At 41.9% G+C, this 19,375-nt stretch overlaps 1 protein-coding gene across 1 annotated transcript; it reads left to right on the forward strand.

Annotated features, from left to right (window-relative positions):
• Window positions 1–10,077: 10,077 nt before the first annotated feature.
• GJA3 (gap junction protein alpha 3) lies at window positions 10,078–16,751 on the forward strand. The gene is made up of 2 exons (XM_010124461.2): window positions 10,078–10,146; window positions 15,199–16,751. Exon 2 carries the CDS (start codon window positions 15,216–15,218, stop codon window positions 16,749–16,751), a length of 1,536 nt encoding a protein of 511 aa, XP_010122763.2. The 5' UTR covers window positions 10,078–10,146; window positions 15,199–15,215.
• Window positions 16,752–19,375: the final 2,624 nt, after the last annotated feature.

A 19,375-nucleotide genomic window follows, 5' to 3' on the forward strand; every position in this document is an offset into this window, starting at 1 on the left:
GTGTTTTACCAGGCAACAAAATAACACTCAAAGAATTGCACTATATTTTGCGGTCACCTGTTACGATATTCAGGACAGCCACTACCCTGGGTGTTAATTACAGGTTTCTTTGGATTTTCACCATCTTCTTATCTATACAGTCATTTGAACCTGTTTGTAGACAGTGGCAAGAGTAATGGTAACTATCTGAGGCTGAATGAGCTAAGACTAATGGTAATGATCTTCAAGATCGTTCAGGACCTACATACAGTTTTTTTTCCCCCATCTGACCAACCCAGCTTGTCACTGTCATTTTCTTTCACATAATCTATTTCTCTTCTGTAAAGTTGGCCTAGCTCTGACCTGGGTATTTTCTCTCTAAGCCTTCCTAGCCTCCCCACCCCCCAAAAAATAGTCTTTATAACCTAGATTTGGAAATGTATTAAGCTTTAATCGGCAGGCCCAGCTGAGGAAACAACTCATATCTCCAACTTTCCACCTTTGAGAACATAGCTTGCCCATGCTATGAGTGGTCCCCCAGTACTACCATAAAATTCAGCCTCAGAATTGTCCACATAATTGCACATACCTTCTCCCTTTTTCTGCACGTTAAATCACTGCCAGTAGCTCAATGGTTATTTTACATCTGCCTGCTCTATGCTCAATCCATTGTATCTTAAAAATATCATCTCCAAGAGTACCACCAGGTAGCCAGATGCTTGCAGAAACCTTTCTGGTAAAGGAGTGATATGGTAGCAATATGATATCCTCAGTTTAGGGAAATGTATTTTGAGTGAATTGATGGAGAACTTGCACAGTTGAGCTATGAATCCCTGCAGGCTGTAGATTAATGTTTTGAACAGCAGTGTATATTCTGTGTGCTGCTAAGAACCAGCATTTCACTCATAGCCCGGCACAATACGCAGGATAATAAATACTGTAGTGTGTGGATGCAGTCACACTGGTCTGAAGCAGGTGGCATTTTTCAGTGGACAATCTGTGCTGGGCAGGCTCACTTGCTTAGGCAAGGTTTATCTTTCCTGTTATCTTGGCAATTATGGTAATATAGGGTTGTCAGCTGGGAAATACAATAGCAGCCTTAAAATTGTTTAAGTCGGGATCAGGAAATTTGGTTCTAAAGTGTTTTGCAGATCATTTTCTACCGAGGTTCAATCTTTAAGACAACATACAAAAATTCCTCCCACACCTCTATGTGATCCACACGTTAACAGGAACATTGCACCTTCTTTTGATGGGGTGGCTGGAAAACTCGCTATCTGTTTGGTATCCAACTATCAACATTTCTTTTGTCACATAACTTCTTTCACTTGATTTGAAAGTATTAGAGCAGTCCCAGAACAGAGTTAACCTTGAATCTCATTGTTCCTGAGTTTCCTCAATTGAAATATTAAGGTGACAACGGTGTCATGTTCACAGGGAGAAGAACAGTTTAATCAAGTGGTGTTTGTTAAAACCATTGCAACAAGTGCCAGAAAAAATATTTTATAATTATTGTGTGGTAAAGATTTCAAACCTATTTTATGTTGCATCATTAGTGTAATATTTGCTTCTGGTTAGTCATGTCCCTGCCCTAGGTATTGCATCTCTTCCAAGGACTGAGTGTTTAATATACAGTTTAAATAGCTTCCACAATTTCTCCAGCACAACACAAACATTCTATACAATTATACACATATGTGCACACAGACACAGAGGAACAGGCTGACTAAATCATTATCTCACTGTTAACTGATAGAAGACTGAGACATTGCAACATGGATTTGTCAGGAATAATTTCTGCCTATGCCATGACAAAAGCTTTTGTGTATAGCAGTAAAATGGTTATTAATGACTCATTGTCAGAGTGTAAGGATCCACCAAGTGGGATAAACTATGCAGCTGGGAGGAGCTGCAGGTACATGGAAAGATAGGTTTAGAATTCAATAAGATCCGTATCACCAGGATAAAACGTTTAACAAAAGCAGTTTGAGAAGTTAGGAAGGGCTAAATGCTACTATTGTGAAATACTAAGCAGAACTGTAGGATGGAGACCTGTTCTGAATTAAAAACCTGTTTTGTAGAAAAACACTGGAGTTTGTAGTAGATCATCAGTGGAACATGAGTCAATAACATTGTTGACTTCATTGACTTCGAAAAATATCATACTGGTATGCTTTAAAGGTTTGTCAAAGATAGCATGTTTGAAATAATGTTTCCACTGTTCTTAGCATGTGGAAGTCCTTATCTGGACCCTACTTTGGGGCACCATCTTCCCAAAAAGCCCATTTATCAGCTGGAGAAATCCAGGAGTCAGGAATAATATACGACCAAATGTCTAAAACATAGAACCTGTGAGGAAAAACTGAAAGAAATGAGTTGGCATGGAAAAGTCTGAAGAAAGACCCAACAGCTTCCTTCAAATATGCAAAAGAACATGAAGATGTTGCTTTTGACATCCACTGGCAACAAGACAAGAAATAATAGGCTTACGTTTCAATGAGACGGAGGCTAGTCACTGCAAAACCTCTCTGAGAAGAGGGCTAAGCACTGAGTTGGATGACAGACTTCCATCACTGAGGATTGTTAAATGGCAGCTCACTCCAACATCTGCTGAGGAGGGTCTAGGTACAGGACTCAGCTCTAGAACAGAGAGAACTTCTAAAATCTGTGAGGAAGGGGACCCTGATTGAAAGAGTCAGTTGAACACGTTCTTTTTGCTGAGCCAAAGCTCAGCTTCTGAATCAAAATATTTTTTCATATAAATTCAAGTCTACTTGTCAGTAGTACATCCAGCATGATCTCTGTCAGCATGGTTCCTTTGTGCTTCTAGTAATTGTAATAATACATTATTGTATTATTCCACCTGACAAAGCATATGAGGTGGCATTGTGAGTAAATAAATTTGTAATTAATATAAATTAAGTTGGTGATGGATTTTTTTTTTCTCCTTAGCACAGTGGGCAAAAAGCTCCTTCTGCCTTGGTTTTGTGTCTCACAGAATAGGCTTTCCTCCCAACAGGAGGAAGACCGAAACCCAGTTTCAGTTTTGCTGCCCAGTTGAATATTTATGCAAACATTGGTGGAGTTCACTGAAGCCTGGTCTGTGTCCAGGAGAAGTTTCACAGCAATAGCATGCCATTATGTGTTACTGATTTCTTTAATTTCCAAGGCAGACCATCATGTTGTGCACAGTGTGAAGTTTGTGGAGAAATTTTTCTATACACAAGCTTGTTTTTCTATTTCAAAGTAAGATATCTATTGCTGTTTGTTTCTGTGGAAGGTAACCAATATCTGAGGCCTTTACAAATTCATCATTCATGCCAGCGAGGTATATTCCTAGTAAAACATACTGTATTTGCTTTTATCCTGAATATAATGAAAAAGAACATTGATGTTTAGGAGCTTTGTTTGTGGTTTGGCGCTATGCCTTGTTCACTGGTAGTACTAGTTTAAGGCATTAACACCAATGTCATCATCCCTTCCTGCTCATTCTTATCCTGTCTGTGTCCCTCTCCCACCCCATTCAACACAGTGCCTCTGCTCCAGGACCTTTACTGTGCCAGCACAGTTGTTTGCACAGCTGCACTCCGCACTGGATTGGCTGGCTGTTCTAGCTGATGAAGAAACCAGTGCTTTGCTTTGCTGGATTGTTTTTTAGCTGGATCAATTCCTTGATCTGGCTTACAGGGAGCCCACATTAACTTTTATGCTGACGTGACTGTGGAGCAGTAGGCCATGGAGTTGGGCAAGAAGAGCTGCAGGGTGGAAGGGGCGGAAGGAATGGCAACATGTTAAGTTGTATTTGCTGCTACACACACTGTAATTTTAAACCACAGCCTCTGGCTGTATTTTCATTAGTGACTGCTACTAGAAAGGCAAAAGTCTTACTGCCTTTTCCCTCTTTCGCTGCTGAACCCTTCCCTGCTCTCTACTCTCTACTAGCCCTGCTTCTCGCCTACTGGCCATCTTCTCCCTTGCACCAACACAATCTCTCAACCTTTGTATGAGTTGATTTAACTCACTAACTCAGCAGACAACAACTTGAGCTCTGTATTTTGATGTGTTTTCAGCTCAGTTTCTGCCAGGCTTGTGGCAGGCATGAATGTATTTCAAATATCTATATTTTTATTTCTTCATATTTCTGCCAGTAGTGTGGAAAAAAAAAGCATCACACCATGACAGAATGATAAAAGGCATCATTCCTCTTAGGATTCTGCATGTCTTGTGTCTCTCTGTTTTATTCTTCCCCCTAACAGATGGCTGGCTTATACAGTTATAGTTCTTCCTCTGCAATATCTCATATGGAGCTTCTGCTTCCATGAAGATGACCTGAAAGGATCTCACTGCTACATATCCCAGAGCAGTCTGATTTTTTTGTTGCATTAGGAAATTTCCCACAGTTTCCAAAAGACTTTTGAGAGAAAGCCTGTTCTAGTGGATAAAATGCCAGCTTAGGGTCTCAGTGCCATTCTTAGAACTGTATAACCTAGGACAAGTCATTATGTCTTCCTATGCCTCCATTCCTACAAACTAGAAGTCACAACAACTCTTTCTACAAACTAGAAATAAGAATAATTCTTCCTGTCACTAGCTCTTATTTGTTATTATGCTGTGTTCTCTGACGTGCTTGTCAGTAGTGTCTAACAGAACGCTAATCACTAGTTGCAACAATAATAATTACTATATAATATGAGATTAAACTACTACTTCAGTCTTTTTATTACCATTTTGTTTATTACTTAGTTCTAAAGTCTTTCGATTCATCCATGTAGAAAACAACTAGAAAAGAAAAGACTTTAATCCTTGCTTCAAACTCTGCCTCCTGAGGTAGCAGTACCCTTTCTCAGCATTTAAATATCTTTAGTGCCATCTTCTGTAGTGCAGTGGCATGTCAAGCACAATTCTTTTTATTGACATACCACGCAGGGCCACAACAAGCTGAACTGAAGGCGTTTGTAGCTCTTTTTTTTTTCGGCTGACTGTGTGGACAGAACTGCTGTCAGCACTGCTGAGCCATGTACTGCTTTGGTGTGGCGTGTTTATGACTTGCAACACATACTGCAGATTAGGGGTCCTTCCACTAAGCTGTGTTTGGATGTACAGTTATGGTGAGAGTGATTCTCTTCTGTACGTCAAAACAGATGCTTAAATTAGAAATAGCATGGGGTTTTGGATCTGTTTTGGATCAGTACTAATCTGAAAAAGGTCCATTTTACTTGTTGAGCAGCAGCTCAGGTTCAGGTAAAGATCAAGATGTATCTCCTTAACTTACAGGATCTTTTTATCATTTCATAAAGTTTGGTGTCTATTTTTTATCTTCTTTCTTTGTACCTTGCCATGCAAACCTGATTCTTCTGGTCTTAGAAATACCTGCCTGACTGTTCTGTCTACACACTTCTTGAATTCACTTTGTTTCTGTGCCAACCAAATCATAAATGGCTGAAGATCTGTGTACGCGTGGGACAGGGGTTATCACATGTGCGGAGGCTTGGATGGAAGAGGAAAAGTGGTACTAAAGAAGATAATTAAAGGAAGACTGAAAATTATGTAAATATGCATTTAAATGTAAACATTTTAATGTCACCTTAAGTTTTATGTTGCTGTTTAGCATTAATGACAATGGAGGGAACCCTTTAAACACAACAAGGACCTAGGGATTTGGAGCACACTAAAGTGGCATCTGGCCACTGGCAGTGCAGTGCACCTTCAAAGATAAGTGACAGTGAGGAAGCTAGCAGGGCGGCTCTTTCATGGGAATCCCTCTGTCAGACAAAGTCTGCAATGAGAGACAGGCACTTTTTAACACTATTGTTTAAATCAGAGCATATTTTCTTTCTGAACAAATTCCTCAGGGAGACAAGTTTTACTTTTTCTGTTTCCCCATTATTTGGCTTCAGAACCTCCTGTTCTAGGATGCGACTAACAAGTAGCCCTCCATACCTCCTCAACATGCTTTCATGCTTGGGCTTTCCCCAGTACGTAATTGGTGCTTTATTTTTAAAGCTGCTCCCTTCCAGCTTCCCTTAGGGATATTGCATCCTTGCCTGTCTGGTGTTCTACAAAATTCCCAGAGGGTTTTGTCAACAGCCCAAACCTCTTCTTGTAAGAACCCAGAAGGGAACTCTTGGAAAGGAAATTGTTAGCTGATGACTGTAGACCCATGATAGGCAGGCACTGCATCACATTATCCCCGTTCAAAATGTATTGAATTCTATCTTAAAAACTTTCTGTGGCAGTACTGAAAGGCTGCTCTAGAAACTCACTGCTCTCCTGATTTTCTTACAAAAAGGTGTCAAGGCCAGTTTATAGAGATGGTGTGAAATGCCACTTGAAATTTTCCAGAGACTGAAACAGCAATCATGGAATCACTCAGTGCTCCATGTTTTTAAACCTTGCGTTGCAAGGATAGAAGAACACGAGAATGGTCAGTTTCAGTTTGTCACCAGTCCTCTGCTACAAACAGTGTGTCAAAATTTTTCTTGGATTATATTTTTACTAAGTAGAGCAACAGAGAGCCTCGGGAATGAGCTGGTGTGGTTAAATTTTCAGCTCTCTGACAGTAGAGTAGCTATCAACAGAAATTCATATGTTATTGCTGAAGAGTCGTCATGCTAATTTAAGTCATTCTGTCTAATGTTTTCCTTTCTCAGGGCAACACTAAAGAACAGACAAAACCCTAACCAAAATATAAAATACAAGTGATGGTAATATTTTTGAGTACGGATGCTGAAAACATCAAGAGCCACCTTTAAATCATTGTTTTGAAAATAGTTGCAACTGTTCAGGTTTTTCAAATGGCCTATGCACAACAGCTCAACAGCTAATCTTGATGGAGGAAGATCTGTGGGAAAATAAAACTTTTCAAAAAAATTATCCATAATGCCTTCTTTTCCCAACATAGACTCAGTCCCAGGTATAGGCTCTCAGATTTTGAAGACCCAGCTTGTCATTTATAAAATCTGACAAGTGTCGAAATACTGCGGGGAGTTGATGCAATGCTGCCTTCACTCTGAAAACCAAAGGATCTGGCCTGACCGGAGGGCAGTAGCCACCGGCCGTGGAGCACCCCGTTTCGCGGGGGCTGGCAGCCTTTTGGGGTCTTCATACAGGACACGCAGCAGCAAAGTTTACTTCCTCTCAGGAAAAAGAGAAGTTCTTCTGTGAAGAACCTTTTGTTGTTTGGGTTTTTTTTTTACATTTCTGCTTTAAGATATATCTGACACCTCATGGGTGAAAGCGGAATTCTCTCCTTTAGGATTTACGGGCAGACAGGAAACCGCACAGCCGCTCTCAACCGACGCCAACCGCCTCCAGCCGGCCGGTAGCCGCCCGCCAACGGCCGCCGCGCGAGGCGCACGCGGCCGCCGCCGCCACTGGGCGGCGCTGCTTCGCCCCGTGAGAGAGTGAGCGCGCGCTCGTGTTGCCCGTGTGTGAGAGAGCGCGGACCGCGAGCTCCACGGCGGGGCACGCGCGTTCCTTACGGCAGCCCCGCGCTGACCGGGAGGCCGCCTGGGCGAGGCCGTCTCTCCCAGCGCTGTGAAGGTGCGGCAGCCAGTGCGGGCAGCCCCGCCCCGGCTACCAAGCGCCCCACAAGCGGCCGGACACCGCCGTGTCTGAGGGGGGAGAGGAGACGCTGGCGGAGGGGGGGGGGGTGGGGGTGGTGGCCCCCGCCGCGGTGCCTTCGAGCGAAGCCCTGTGGGGCAGGCGGAAACCCCGTCGGGGAGGGGTTTCTTTTCTCCTCTCGAAGGAATAAACTGTTTATTTCTGAGGAAATTCCACCCTGGCCCGCGGAGGAGGGTGGATTGTCCGCACAGTGACAGCGTTTTAAAAGTCAGGGAGGAAAGGGCAAATGCCCCGGCCCCTCCGCTCGGAGCCCCCCCTCGGAATGGGCTGCGTGTGCAGCCGGTGGCTCTGCCCCGCTGTGGGAGGCGGGCGAGGGGAGGGGAGAGAGGGTAGGTGGGAGGGAGGGATGCCCAGTGCTTGCAGGGGCGGCTGTCAGAGGTCCCCTGCTGAGGCGGGCTGTGGGCAGCCGGCCGCCCGCGGGGCGCGTTGCCAGCCGAGGCAGCAGGTAGGGCGCTGGGCACTGGCCTCCCGGCGCGTCCCGCCCCGCCCCTGCACCCCCCCTCCGCCGCTTTTTTTCCTATTGCCCGAGCAAAGTTTGGGGGGCTGCTTTTCCCCCCGATTAAGTGAGCTATGCGCCAACACTGTCTGGACTCTTCTGAACGAGTTAAGCTTTTGCTACTTAAAATAGCCTTGCTCCCGCGAAGCGTAAGTAGAGCGAGCCTGGGCTGTGCCGCTTGGCTGGCGGCTCCGGGGCACGGGTCCCCGGCCCGGGGAGGGGGCTTCGCCGGCGGGGACGTGCCCGCGGGCAGGGCTGGAGCCCGCGCTGGGGGCGGGAGGCGGGAGCCTGCCCGGGGCCCTGTGCCCGTGTGCCGTGCCCCTCGGCCCTGGGCCGGGCGCCAGGGAAGGGCAGAGCGAGGCCGGATTCTGCTGCTCATCGTGCTGAGGAGGAGTCTAGAAGCGGCCTTACTGCTTTACATGGCTCCCTGAGGGACCCTGGTGTGAGTGTCCGCTGCTCCTGCCCCAGGGAGGGAACTGTCTGCAGGCAGCGGTGGTCGCAGATGGGACTGGTAACTGAGCCTAGCTGAGGGAAAAGTGTCCAAACCTCACAGAATACTTCGGAAAATGCAGTTGAGGGGGAAGTGCCAAATATAATTCATGTTCGGGATTGTTGTGGCTGTTGCCCACCGAAATATGCATGAGGAGGGACATGTAATTCCTTCCTTAAGGGCTACACCTAACATTTGAACACTGATGTGCATTTCAAGCCAGTTTTACACTCAGAATATAGATCCTAACTATAAAGCAGAGCCAGAATTGCTTTAGCCCTTGCCATTGGTGCCACACAATGATGGAGTTCAGGAGTGTAACCCAAGATTGTTCTGGGGTTTCTTGAGGTGAGCTCTGAGTTACCTGGCCCTTACTTTCTCCTGATAGTGGGGGAAATGGCTGGATGGCCTCCCTGCATTGACCAGGCTTTTACCTCACTCTGGTGACATCTTTGGTCTGAGAGTTACCAAAAACATGCCAGTTACTCACTTGTTCACTTAGGACTCACAAGGGATGCAAAGTATTTCAGATTAATAAATAATCTTTGGAAGATATTTATAGCTTGTTTAGGCAAAAGTTTTGGTGTTGGTTTGTTGGGGTTTTTTTTTTATGTTTTTTTTTTTGTTTTTTCCTGTAGGCAAAAAGAATATCAGAAAAGTATTTGGGCTCATCCCTGACTCACTGAAGAAATCACATAACCCTAGGATGTTGTTAGGAATCCTGAGTGTGTGTTAGGTCTTTAAGACGCTAGCATAGATAGGAAGAAGGAATTTTAACTGAGTAGCCAAAGGTACTAGAGTTTCCCTTTAAAGGAAATAGGAAAAATCCTACTGGAACATTTTAGAATTAAACTAGAAAAAGATTTAAATGGTTTCCAGAAGACAAAAATGTACTTTAAGAAGTTTGGACAGGGTGTATAGCACTGTCTCCCTCGCAGTTACTGTAACTTGTCTGAAGTCCCCTCAGGCTGATACCTGTCTGTTGGGATAACTGCTTCTCTGCAGTAAAAAAGGGTCTTGAGTCTTTGCACACCAGAAAGGCTCATCTTTCCTTTGTATATCTGGGGCGGGGGGCGGGACACTCCTTACTGTGCAGTTTTTAGATCTGTGTGGCTGATTGTATGTGGACACCTGACAGATCTGTCTCATTGGTGCTTTACTCACTCGGGATGTAGGGACTGTTGCCCTGTGTTTGACGGCTGTTTTCTAGTCCCCTGATAGCTCTACACCCTTCACGCCTTTCAGAGTTTTATTGGTAAGTCACTGCCTTTTAATTCCAAGGTAGAGCTCTAACATGGCATTTGAGTATTCTGGGGGAGAAAAGGGGTTACTTTTTGTTCCTGTTTTTCTCTGCAAGTAGTGAATCAGAGCAAGGGTTTGTTACGCCAGGGAACAGAGGAGTTTAACAGGTGGGGTGCAGCTTTCCTCCTGGGCTCAGCCCCGTGCTTACGCTTTTCCTTTACCCAGGTCAAACTTTCACTCAGAGGGCAAGTGAAGTCAAGAAGAAGCCAAGAGAAGTTTTGCCTGGGATTTAAGGAGGAGGCTTCATAGCAGTAAAGTAAGTTTAAGATAATAACAAGATGAGCTAAGGAATTGATTTTTTAACAAGGATTTAAAATACAATGAAAGTGATAATAGATGTGTCTGAAAGTATGACACTGAGCAAGAAGAAAGGTATTTTTTCAAGTCCTCATTTAAATGAGTTTATCAAGTGAATTGTGAAACCTCCACTATGAATTATGAAACAGCCCCCATTGTGTTTCATATGTATGTACATGACCCAATACCATTAGGTTTCACTGAAAATTATAGTACCTCATTCTGTCCCTACATATCTGCCAGTTTGTCTGGAATGCCATGGTCACGCTGCAGACTTTGTGCAGGGTGACTTCTTTTGTCACATTTAAATTAGCGGAGTTAAAAACTTGGTAGTGGAGATGCCTGATTGTTTAGTGTAAAAACAAGGAAATATTACAAGTTGTTTCTTCTTTTAACATCATTTTTTTTTTCTCATACTGATTTATAAAATCTGGATAATTATGAAGATGAAACCCTTAGTCCCAGGATTTTAGACCAGCACAAGAAATGAAGGAAGATGTGAACTGAATTTAAGAAATTGTATTCAGATAAGGACATCTGTTAGGTTTCTAAGGGATATTTTTTAGATATACCAGCATAATAAAATCATAAATACACCAGGTGTCATAATCTGGTAATGTATGTTACATAGCTGTATAGTTACTTATGTGTGTATATGTGTGCATATGTGTATATAAATACATAAACATATACATGTATGAGTAAAATTATAAATAATTAAAATACTGTATTTCACACACTTGATACATTGTAATGGACCTCCTTGGTGACATCATCAGAAATAGAAATAATAACTGGCAGGTTTATAGATGCTACAGGACAATTATTTCTCTCCTGTAGAGGGATATATATGACATCACAGGTTTTAAAATTTATTCTCTCTCTTGCTCGTTCTCTTTGTCACACACAAATACACACACTGTCCACAAAGTGTTTTTGTGCATGTACTAAACCTAGTAATTAATAGCACAACATTGATTCTTAAACAGAACGCTGTGCCAGTTTTTATGAACTGCCCATTTTTCAATATTTTTGTCTCAAAGGAATGAGTGACATGTACAGTTTGCGACTCCCAGTTCTTATTAAATGATTTCAAAGTTCGTGAAGTCCTTGCTTTTCATACCATTGAATTAGATTGCTTTATGAGATGGATTATCTGTCATTCCCTAGCAGATATTTCCGCATGAATATAATGAAGTACAGATAAAGATGTTTCATTTCTTAATCTTCATTTTTTCTAGGCACAGAAAGAAAAAATGTCTCCCTTCACAATCCATAGATTAGGACTAAAGAGCTGCCTAGCTCTGTATTTCAGCAGCGCTGAAAGTAGTACTGTACAGTTGAAGTTTATGTAATACTACAAAAGCACGCTTGGAATTGTTCTCAGCTAAAATATTGAGTTGTGTCTGTTTAAATTTTGATTTAGGTATTTTGTTGAACTTAATCATGACAACTCAAATATTCTGTGAGCTCTGTGAACCCTCCGGTTTTGTTTGATGTCATTTAACTATTGTTTGTATAAAGGCACCTCTTTAAAATTGTTGATATGATTTTTGAATGAGTTACGTTTGAATTAAGAATTACTCAGTAGAGAATGTGAATGTGTTGACACTGAAGAAAGATACAGGACATGTATTTCTGAGAACCCTGCAGCCAGTGGAGATATGTATCTTCGAATTGCCCTTGGAAATTATGTTCTTCCCATATTTCTGTGCTGTGGGTTATACACTTCTGTAGTGAAGGCAATGATTGCTGCAGTTCATAGTAAGATAAACACTGAGGTTTTCACCTTTATGCAGTTAAGATACTGTGAAGCATCTGCTCACTGCTGAAACACTTTTTGTTTGTGTACAGGATGAATTTGCACACTCTGATACACAGAAATAAATCTTTTCTTTAATGTAAGTGTTAGAATAGGTTTTTTTAAGTGTATCCTTTCAGAAATGCGTCTTGTCATATCTTTGAATTATGACAGCCTGGGCGTGGATGACCTTTAGTAAAAAGACAAAAACATCTTCAGCAAGATTAGTGAATGGAGAATTATTGATAATAAATTAGATGGTATTATTTGTTGTCTTTACTTTTTACAAATTGTTATTTTTCCTTTTCCAGTAATCACTAGATAATTCTTCAAAAAAGCAGAGAAAGTCCTACTTTCATTGTAGTCAACATAACTTGTTGATCTCAGTAAGAGATACACTGCAGTGTGCCTACAGGGGAAAAAAAAAAAGATTGCTACCTCTGTTCACCTTGCAGCACAGGGGTTATAATTCTTCATGAGGGCAGATCAACTTCATTTTTTTGAACAATAAAAGGTAATATCTGTTTTTATAAAGAACAGTGTGCAACCTCTATGCCATTGGACTCAAGGGTAATGGCAGCCGTGCTGCAAAGGGACCATAAATAATGAATTAAAGAAGATTTAATGTGCTAATGTTTGCTGATTAATAAACTTTCTATTACAAGTATTAGTAACAAAAGAACAAACTGTAACTTTGACTACTTACTCTCTGAGCTGTCTGTTTTGCTTGATCTGGATAGAAAACAAAGGGTGAGTCAGAGAACTGAACTAAGAGGCACAGAATAAAGCAAAGGATAGCAGATAAATGAAATACTGAATTTAGGGTTATGCTAAACTTCTTTAATCCATCAAATATCACATTATTCATTTTGCTGTTTCTACATTTCGTACTCAAAATGAGAACATTCCCAAACAGCAGTTTAGTTCTGTCCAAAGATGGAACTAAACTGAGTATACCTTCAAGTGTTTTGAGTAAAAAAGATAAAAAATTAATTCATTATTCCCTGAAAAATCGATACTTCTCAAGATTAAAATGACTTCACCATCCAAAATATTGTAAACCTCATAAAATTAATACTGAGGATTAAATTTTTAAATCGTATGAAATTAGGGTTATAAAAATAGAGTATTCTTAACAATTTTTTTTCTGTTTTGAGCTACTATTTTAAGAGGGGAGAAATAGACTCTTTAAAAAAATCTGAATATATTTAAAAAAAAATTATTAAAATTGCTTTAGGACCAGGGACATTACTACACAAAATCAGTATTTCATTGTTAATGTAATTATTTGCAGTTTATCATGCTGTGCTGGAAACATAGTTCAATTATATTGAAGGGAATGTGTTTTTGTAGAATATAAAAGATCTATTTTTTAGGGGGAGTGGGGGAGTTTTTGTTGAATTAACTTTGTGGGGGTTAAAAGTGAATTAGCATTCCAGGATTTACAAAAATGCAAAGTGTTTTTGGTTTTTGTGTGAAAGTATACTATTCTGCAGCTGCAGGTATTTAATTACCTAGTAGTAAAATCAAGTTACAAAAAAAGTAACTTGAATAACTTTAATTTCTTTAATTACCTTAACTAAAAGCCTGAAAGAAATTCAGTACAGACTTTGGAAATGCTTCATCTGGAAAAACGGTGACATCGTTTTTGGAAATCACAGTAAATGCAGTACAGAGAATAGTACATTTTCTCTGTGGAAAATTCCTGCCTGTAATGATGAATGCCTTTTCTTCTCTGGAATTGTAAGACACATGGGTATTTGGACAAGAAGTATAAACAAAAAAATAAAAAGAATAAAGTGTTATTCTAGTATATTTATAATATATTATGAAATTTTTAAACAGGAGGATAATCAGTCTTTTCTGATAGTGGTTTTTTGCAGGCAAATTGTTGTATATGAATTATGATATAAGTACTTATGAAGGTATTGAAGTTAGCTGAAGGTAAAGTTTTGTATTTTGTTTTCAGATGAACATTGACATATAAAAAATAGAAGTGTGTTCATTAGGAGAATGAAATGTACTTCTTACCTTCTTACATATATTCCAGTATCCTTGCATATATTCCAATTGGGAACAGACCCAGGATAACAGAAGTGGTAGTGGCAGATAATATCATGTTTCTTAATTGAAGACAGCTTGTGAGGAATCTGATCTTAAAAAAAATCTTGTACTTTAAGCCTTTCCAAATCAGAAGTTGTGTCATTACCTAGAATTGGATATGGGAAGCCCATCATACATGAATTGGTGGAAAATAATGCAAATATATACCAGTTGTTTGTCACAGAAGTAAGATCATAGGATATAATTATTTTTTTTTCCCAAGGAAATCTCTATGCACAGTTGCTGAGATGCTGTTGAAGATGTTCTGGGTTTTTTGTTTTGTTTTGTTGGTTTTTTTAAATAATGTTGCCAGTGCATGTCGTTCAGTAACACCGACTGGCAGGCCAGTAGGGGATATGGCATAGAAACCTTTCCACCATTCCTCTTAGAATTTCTCATTCTTCCCAATATTTCAAGTTACTCAAATAATTATCTTTTTTTTAGAAATAAACAATCTCAAACATGACTAAGCTTTGAGAACATGCTTGTTGTTGGTGTACACATTCCAAAATTAAACTGTAGATTCCATAGGTTTTGAGTAATTATTTTTCTGTGTTTATACAGTATGAAAATAGCAGAGACCTGGGACATTACTACCCTCCTGAATGCTGGAGTAAATTTTACTGTCCTGATAACAGTAAAATGATTTGAGTTACACAAACTTTGTAGCACATTCTGATACAAGTGCAGCCACATTAATAGTAGGAATATTCTGTTTAATTGAGCTGATTTTCATCTGTTCTTTTCTAAAAATAGACAAGAACAGTTAGAGGCATCTCAGGTGGAGGAATCGGAGAAATAATGTTTTTTAAATATTTAAATCTTGTAAAAATTCTAGTTACAAATCTTTCTTGCCTTTTGTGTGTACAAACTTAAACCTATATTAGTTAGATGAAAGGACTAAACATCCCACTTCTTTACTCACCAAAACCCGTGGCTGCATGGTCACAGGGTTATGTAGTTCTTAATATAAATGTGTGATATTCTGCAAAAAGAAGTGCACTTAAGAAATGTCATTTGTCCAGGATCAATCTGTTCTGCCCCAGCACTGTGTAATTACAAGATTTTTTTAACATTGCTCTAATTGCTCTGATGTTCTTATTGTAGGTTAGAAATCTGAAACAATGGGTGACTGGAGCTTTCTGGGGAGACTGTTAGAGAATGCGCAGGAGCACTCCACGGTTATTGGCAAAGTTTGGCTGACGGTACTGTTTATCTTCAGGATACTGGTGCTGGGGGCCGCTGCTGAGGAGGTCTGGGGAGACGAGCAGTCGGACTTTACATGCAACACTCAGCAACCTGGTTGCGAAAATGTTTGCTATGACAAAGCCTTCCCCATTTCTCACATTCGCTTCTGGGTGCTGCAGATCATTTTTGTCTCCACTCCAACCCTCATTTACCTGGGCCATGTGCTGCACATTGTACGCATGGAGGAGAAGAGGAAAGAGAAAGAAGAAATGAAAAAGAAGGGAAGCATCAAAGACAACAACTACGCAGGAGCAGTAGCATCTGGCAGCGGTGGTGGAGGAGGTAGCAATAACATCAAGGATCCTCTTGGCAAAAGGGGGAAGGAGAAGCTCCCAATCCGTGATGAACGTGGTAGAATCCGTATGGGAGGTGCCCTGCTCCGTACCTACGTCTTCAACATCATTTTCAAGACACTGTTTGAGGTGGGCTTCATTGTGGGCCAGTACTTCCTATATGGATTTGAGCTAAAGCCAGTCTACCAGTGCAGCCGCTCACCTTGCCCACACACTGTGGACTGCTTCATCTCAAGGCCCACTGAGAAGACCATCTTCATCATCTTCATGTTGGTGGTGGCCTCTGTCTCCTTGCTGCTGAACATGCTTGAGATATATCACTTGGGGTGGAAGAAGCTTAAGCAGGGCATGACAAGCCGGTACAGCCTTGAGATGCCTGTCGCAACAATGACACCAGTCATGGTAACAGGGGAGGCCAAACCTGTTGCCCTGCCACCACCAGCACCACCTATGGTGGTAACGACTGCCGCGCCCCCCCCTGTTCTGCCTGACACCCGCGCTGTCACACCATTGCTGGCCCCGGTGACCATGACACCCTACTATGCTACGGCTGCTCCAAGACCACGGCCCCCCTCCAACACAACCTCCATGACCAGCTACCCTGTTGCTCCCCCAATTCCTGAGGAGAGGCGCCGTGCTGTGACTCCCACGCCCATCTCCACTCCTGTCACCATCCCGACCCCCATCCCCACGCCCACGCCAGCCGTCATCAACTACTTCAACAGCAACAGCCACGCCCTGGCAGCCGAGCAGAACTGGGTCAACAGGGCAGCTGAGCAGCAGGGGAAGGTGCCTTCCAGCTCAGCAAGCTCCTCTACCCCCAGCAGTGTCCGGCATCCCCTTCCTGAGCAGGAAGAGCCACTGGAGCAGCTACTCCCACCCCCAGCTGGGCCGCCCGTCGCTGCAGCCAACAGCGGCAGCAGCACCAGCCTGAGCGGGGCGAGCGTCAGCAAGTGGGATGTGGGAGGTGAGGAGGAGCTGTCAGAGGAACGGTCCATCTCGGCTGCCTGCACCACCGTGGAGATGCATGAGCCACCGCTGCTCGTAGACACACGGCGCTTGAGCAGGGCCAGTAAGTCGAGCAGCTGCAGAGCCAGGTCAGACGACCTGGCCGTGTAGTGCGGTTGCCTCTGCTCAGAGGAGCAGGTGATGGAAGGCAGAGTGGGCAGGGGAACTGCCCAGGGAGGCCAGGCCTGGCGTGGGTGGGAAGGCCTGGGCTTGAAACTTTGACGCTTGCTGTTTTTGCACTCTGTGAGTTGTAGTGGGGGAAAATATCAGCATTTTCTAGTAGGTCAGGGGTGGCCGAAGCGCAGCCCGTGGGCCAGGGGACCAATCCCGCTTTCCTTCATGTCCGTGGCAGATCTCCCAAGAGCAGCCATAGGGGAGGCCTGCACAGATAGCAGGTGGTGATGGTAGCTGGTCCTGTGCCCTGAGGCTGACTTTCATCTGAGAAAAATGTTAATATCCCTAGTGCCCATGTGCCTGGCTGTCATCTGCCTCTTGCCCTTGCCTTCACTTCCACCTTTTTTCACATAAGCTCTACATGAGCGGATACAATGACTTGCTTTATTCCTCTTAAATCTTACATAGCCCTATGGCAAAGATCAGGGTGGCATATTGCCTGTTGGCACCTGTCATCTCTGTGGACCAACTTGCCATATTAAAGGTGACTCGCTCTCTTCCATATAACATGACTTAATGAAGCCTTTGTGCTCATGGCAAATCGCCAGTGTGGTCCTTGGCCGGGCAAAGTTTAGGTAACCCCTGTAATAGATTTTTGAGGTTCATCTTTCTATATATATATTTTTTTTTAATCTTGACCTGTTGGAAGTGTTCGGTTTGACCTTCTATCCAGTGTTTGCTGACCATGATCATACCATGTTTTTAAGCCCACAAATATGTTTGAGCATGTTTGATTATAATTTTAGATGACTTCTGAATTTGCTTAGAGGAGGACAGGAATTTAAACCACACCTCAGAAATTATTACACAGAACAATTTCTCTTCAGAAAGCAAGGATTATGTTTTCAATACATTGTGGCCCCATACATTGCCCGCGGACACACAATAGGGTAAAGTACAGCTCTGCATTTTGGACTGTTAGATATCAGTTTAAGTTTGTTGGAAAAATGCTTTTTAGAAGTAAACTTGAGTGCATTCTTTTAAGTATTTGAATATTTTGAGAATAATTTTGATCTGTAGGTTTAAAGTTACTTGACTGTGTACTTAATCATTTTAGTTTGATCTTTGATCTTTCAAGAAAATGTAAGGGGAAAGAAACTTACTAATGGTAAAATTCCCAAAGCAACATTATTTCCTGTTGTGTTCTACCTTTTCCTTTAACAACAATCTGTAGTGTCTTACAGGTCAGTGAAAACAGATTTAGATAATATTGTATTGCAGAAAAGGTGGCTAAAATATCTGGGCAACTTGCTAGTGGCTGAAGGGTCTGTTCTGATCCCACTGAAGTCACTTGCAGAACTTCCATTCCGATTTAACAAGGAGCAAGATTTGGGGATGGATCTTGCAGGCCTTATTCAAGCAAAACTGACATTCACATGGAGTTTTGGGAGCCAGAAGGAATGTAGATTTGGGGCCTTAGATACAGACATTAAAATCCTGCTTTTGGAATTGTGTGTTTCCCTTAAAAATGGGTGGAGGAAACTACTGAGTGTTTTTTTCTAATGTGCAGCTTTCCTTACAACTGGCTCTGTCCTTTATTCCTTTGTAAAAAGTACTCTCACAGACATTATCAGAATTTTGAATGCTTGATAAGGCTCGGGAGAGTTTCGGTACAAAAGGAATGCAGGATTAGGCCCAACTTCTGTTCTAAGGAAAATGCAAAAGACCTGAAGCTTGGAGTCAGTCCTACTGCTGCTATAAATCGAAAGTACTGTAATTGGAGAAGAGCAGTTAAACGCTCTAGGGTAGCCCTTTGCATTCTCTGAGTATTTAGCCTGGCAGTGCAGTCCTTGCTTAGGCAAAGTAGGGTCACCCTGTAGCAAGTAGTTACAACTGCCAGTTATCTCTGCTGTTAAATGTTTTCCTGAATGTGTTTATTTTATTCAACAGTTAAAATACATTCCCACCCCTCAAGATTAAACATTTATTTTTACTGCTTTCTGAGTAGACACAAAGAGTTTCTCATGATCAGAAGCACTGTTCTGCAACCCTTGGGCATGTTGTCTCATGACTTCCTTGACCTGCTTGTGGTGAACCAGGTGAGGAGAAGTCTTTCTGCTGCCACTGATTTTGGGGGCAGACACTGCATTAAAAGTCAATGTACAGTAGTACAATAAAGAGATTTACTATTAGGTGTTCAGCTTCAGGCATGCTCTTGTGAATTTTCTGTGTTATAAGCCATAAAACCCCTTTCTGCAAGAAAGCTAAAAGCTAAATTCTGCTTTCTATTGTATCCATGCAACTATAGTGAACTTAGACTAAAGTTGATAAAGTTGCCCAGATGGAAGCAAAAGCAGAGTTTAACACTAAAAATTTTTAAATTTACTAGCATCTATAGTAGCAGTTTTGTAAGTTTTGCTAAATGCCAAGTAATTATGTTGCTGAAATAATGCAATATGCATCTCTGTATTTTAGTACATCAGAATTTATGGGCTATATTTTCCTTTCTTTTATGCTCTGAAGAATGAAGTCAAAGTCTCTCTGGAGTGTATTTATATAAGCCAGACCACCTGGAATATGTGCTTTTTTTATATCAGTGCCTGAGAGCAAAACTGACTTGT

Source organism: Chlamydotis macqueenii, chromosome 1 (assembly GCF_036417535.1).
Source record: "Chlamydotis macqueenii isolate bChlMac1 chromosome 1, bChlMac1.mat, whole genome shotgun sequence".
NCBI lineage: Eukaryota > Metazoa > Chordata > Aves > Otidiformes > Otididae > Chlamydotis > Chlamydotis macqueenii.

What these genes read in the sequence shown, in the direction of transcription:
- GJA3 (XM_010124461.2), top strand. Translation starts at nt 15,216, where the DNA reads ATGGGTGACTGGAGCTTTCTGGGGAGACTGTTAGAGAATGCGCAGGAG.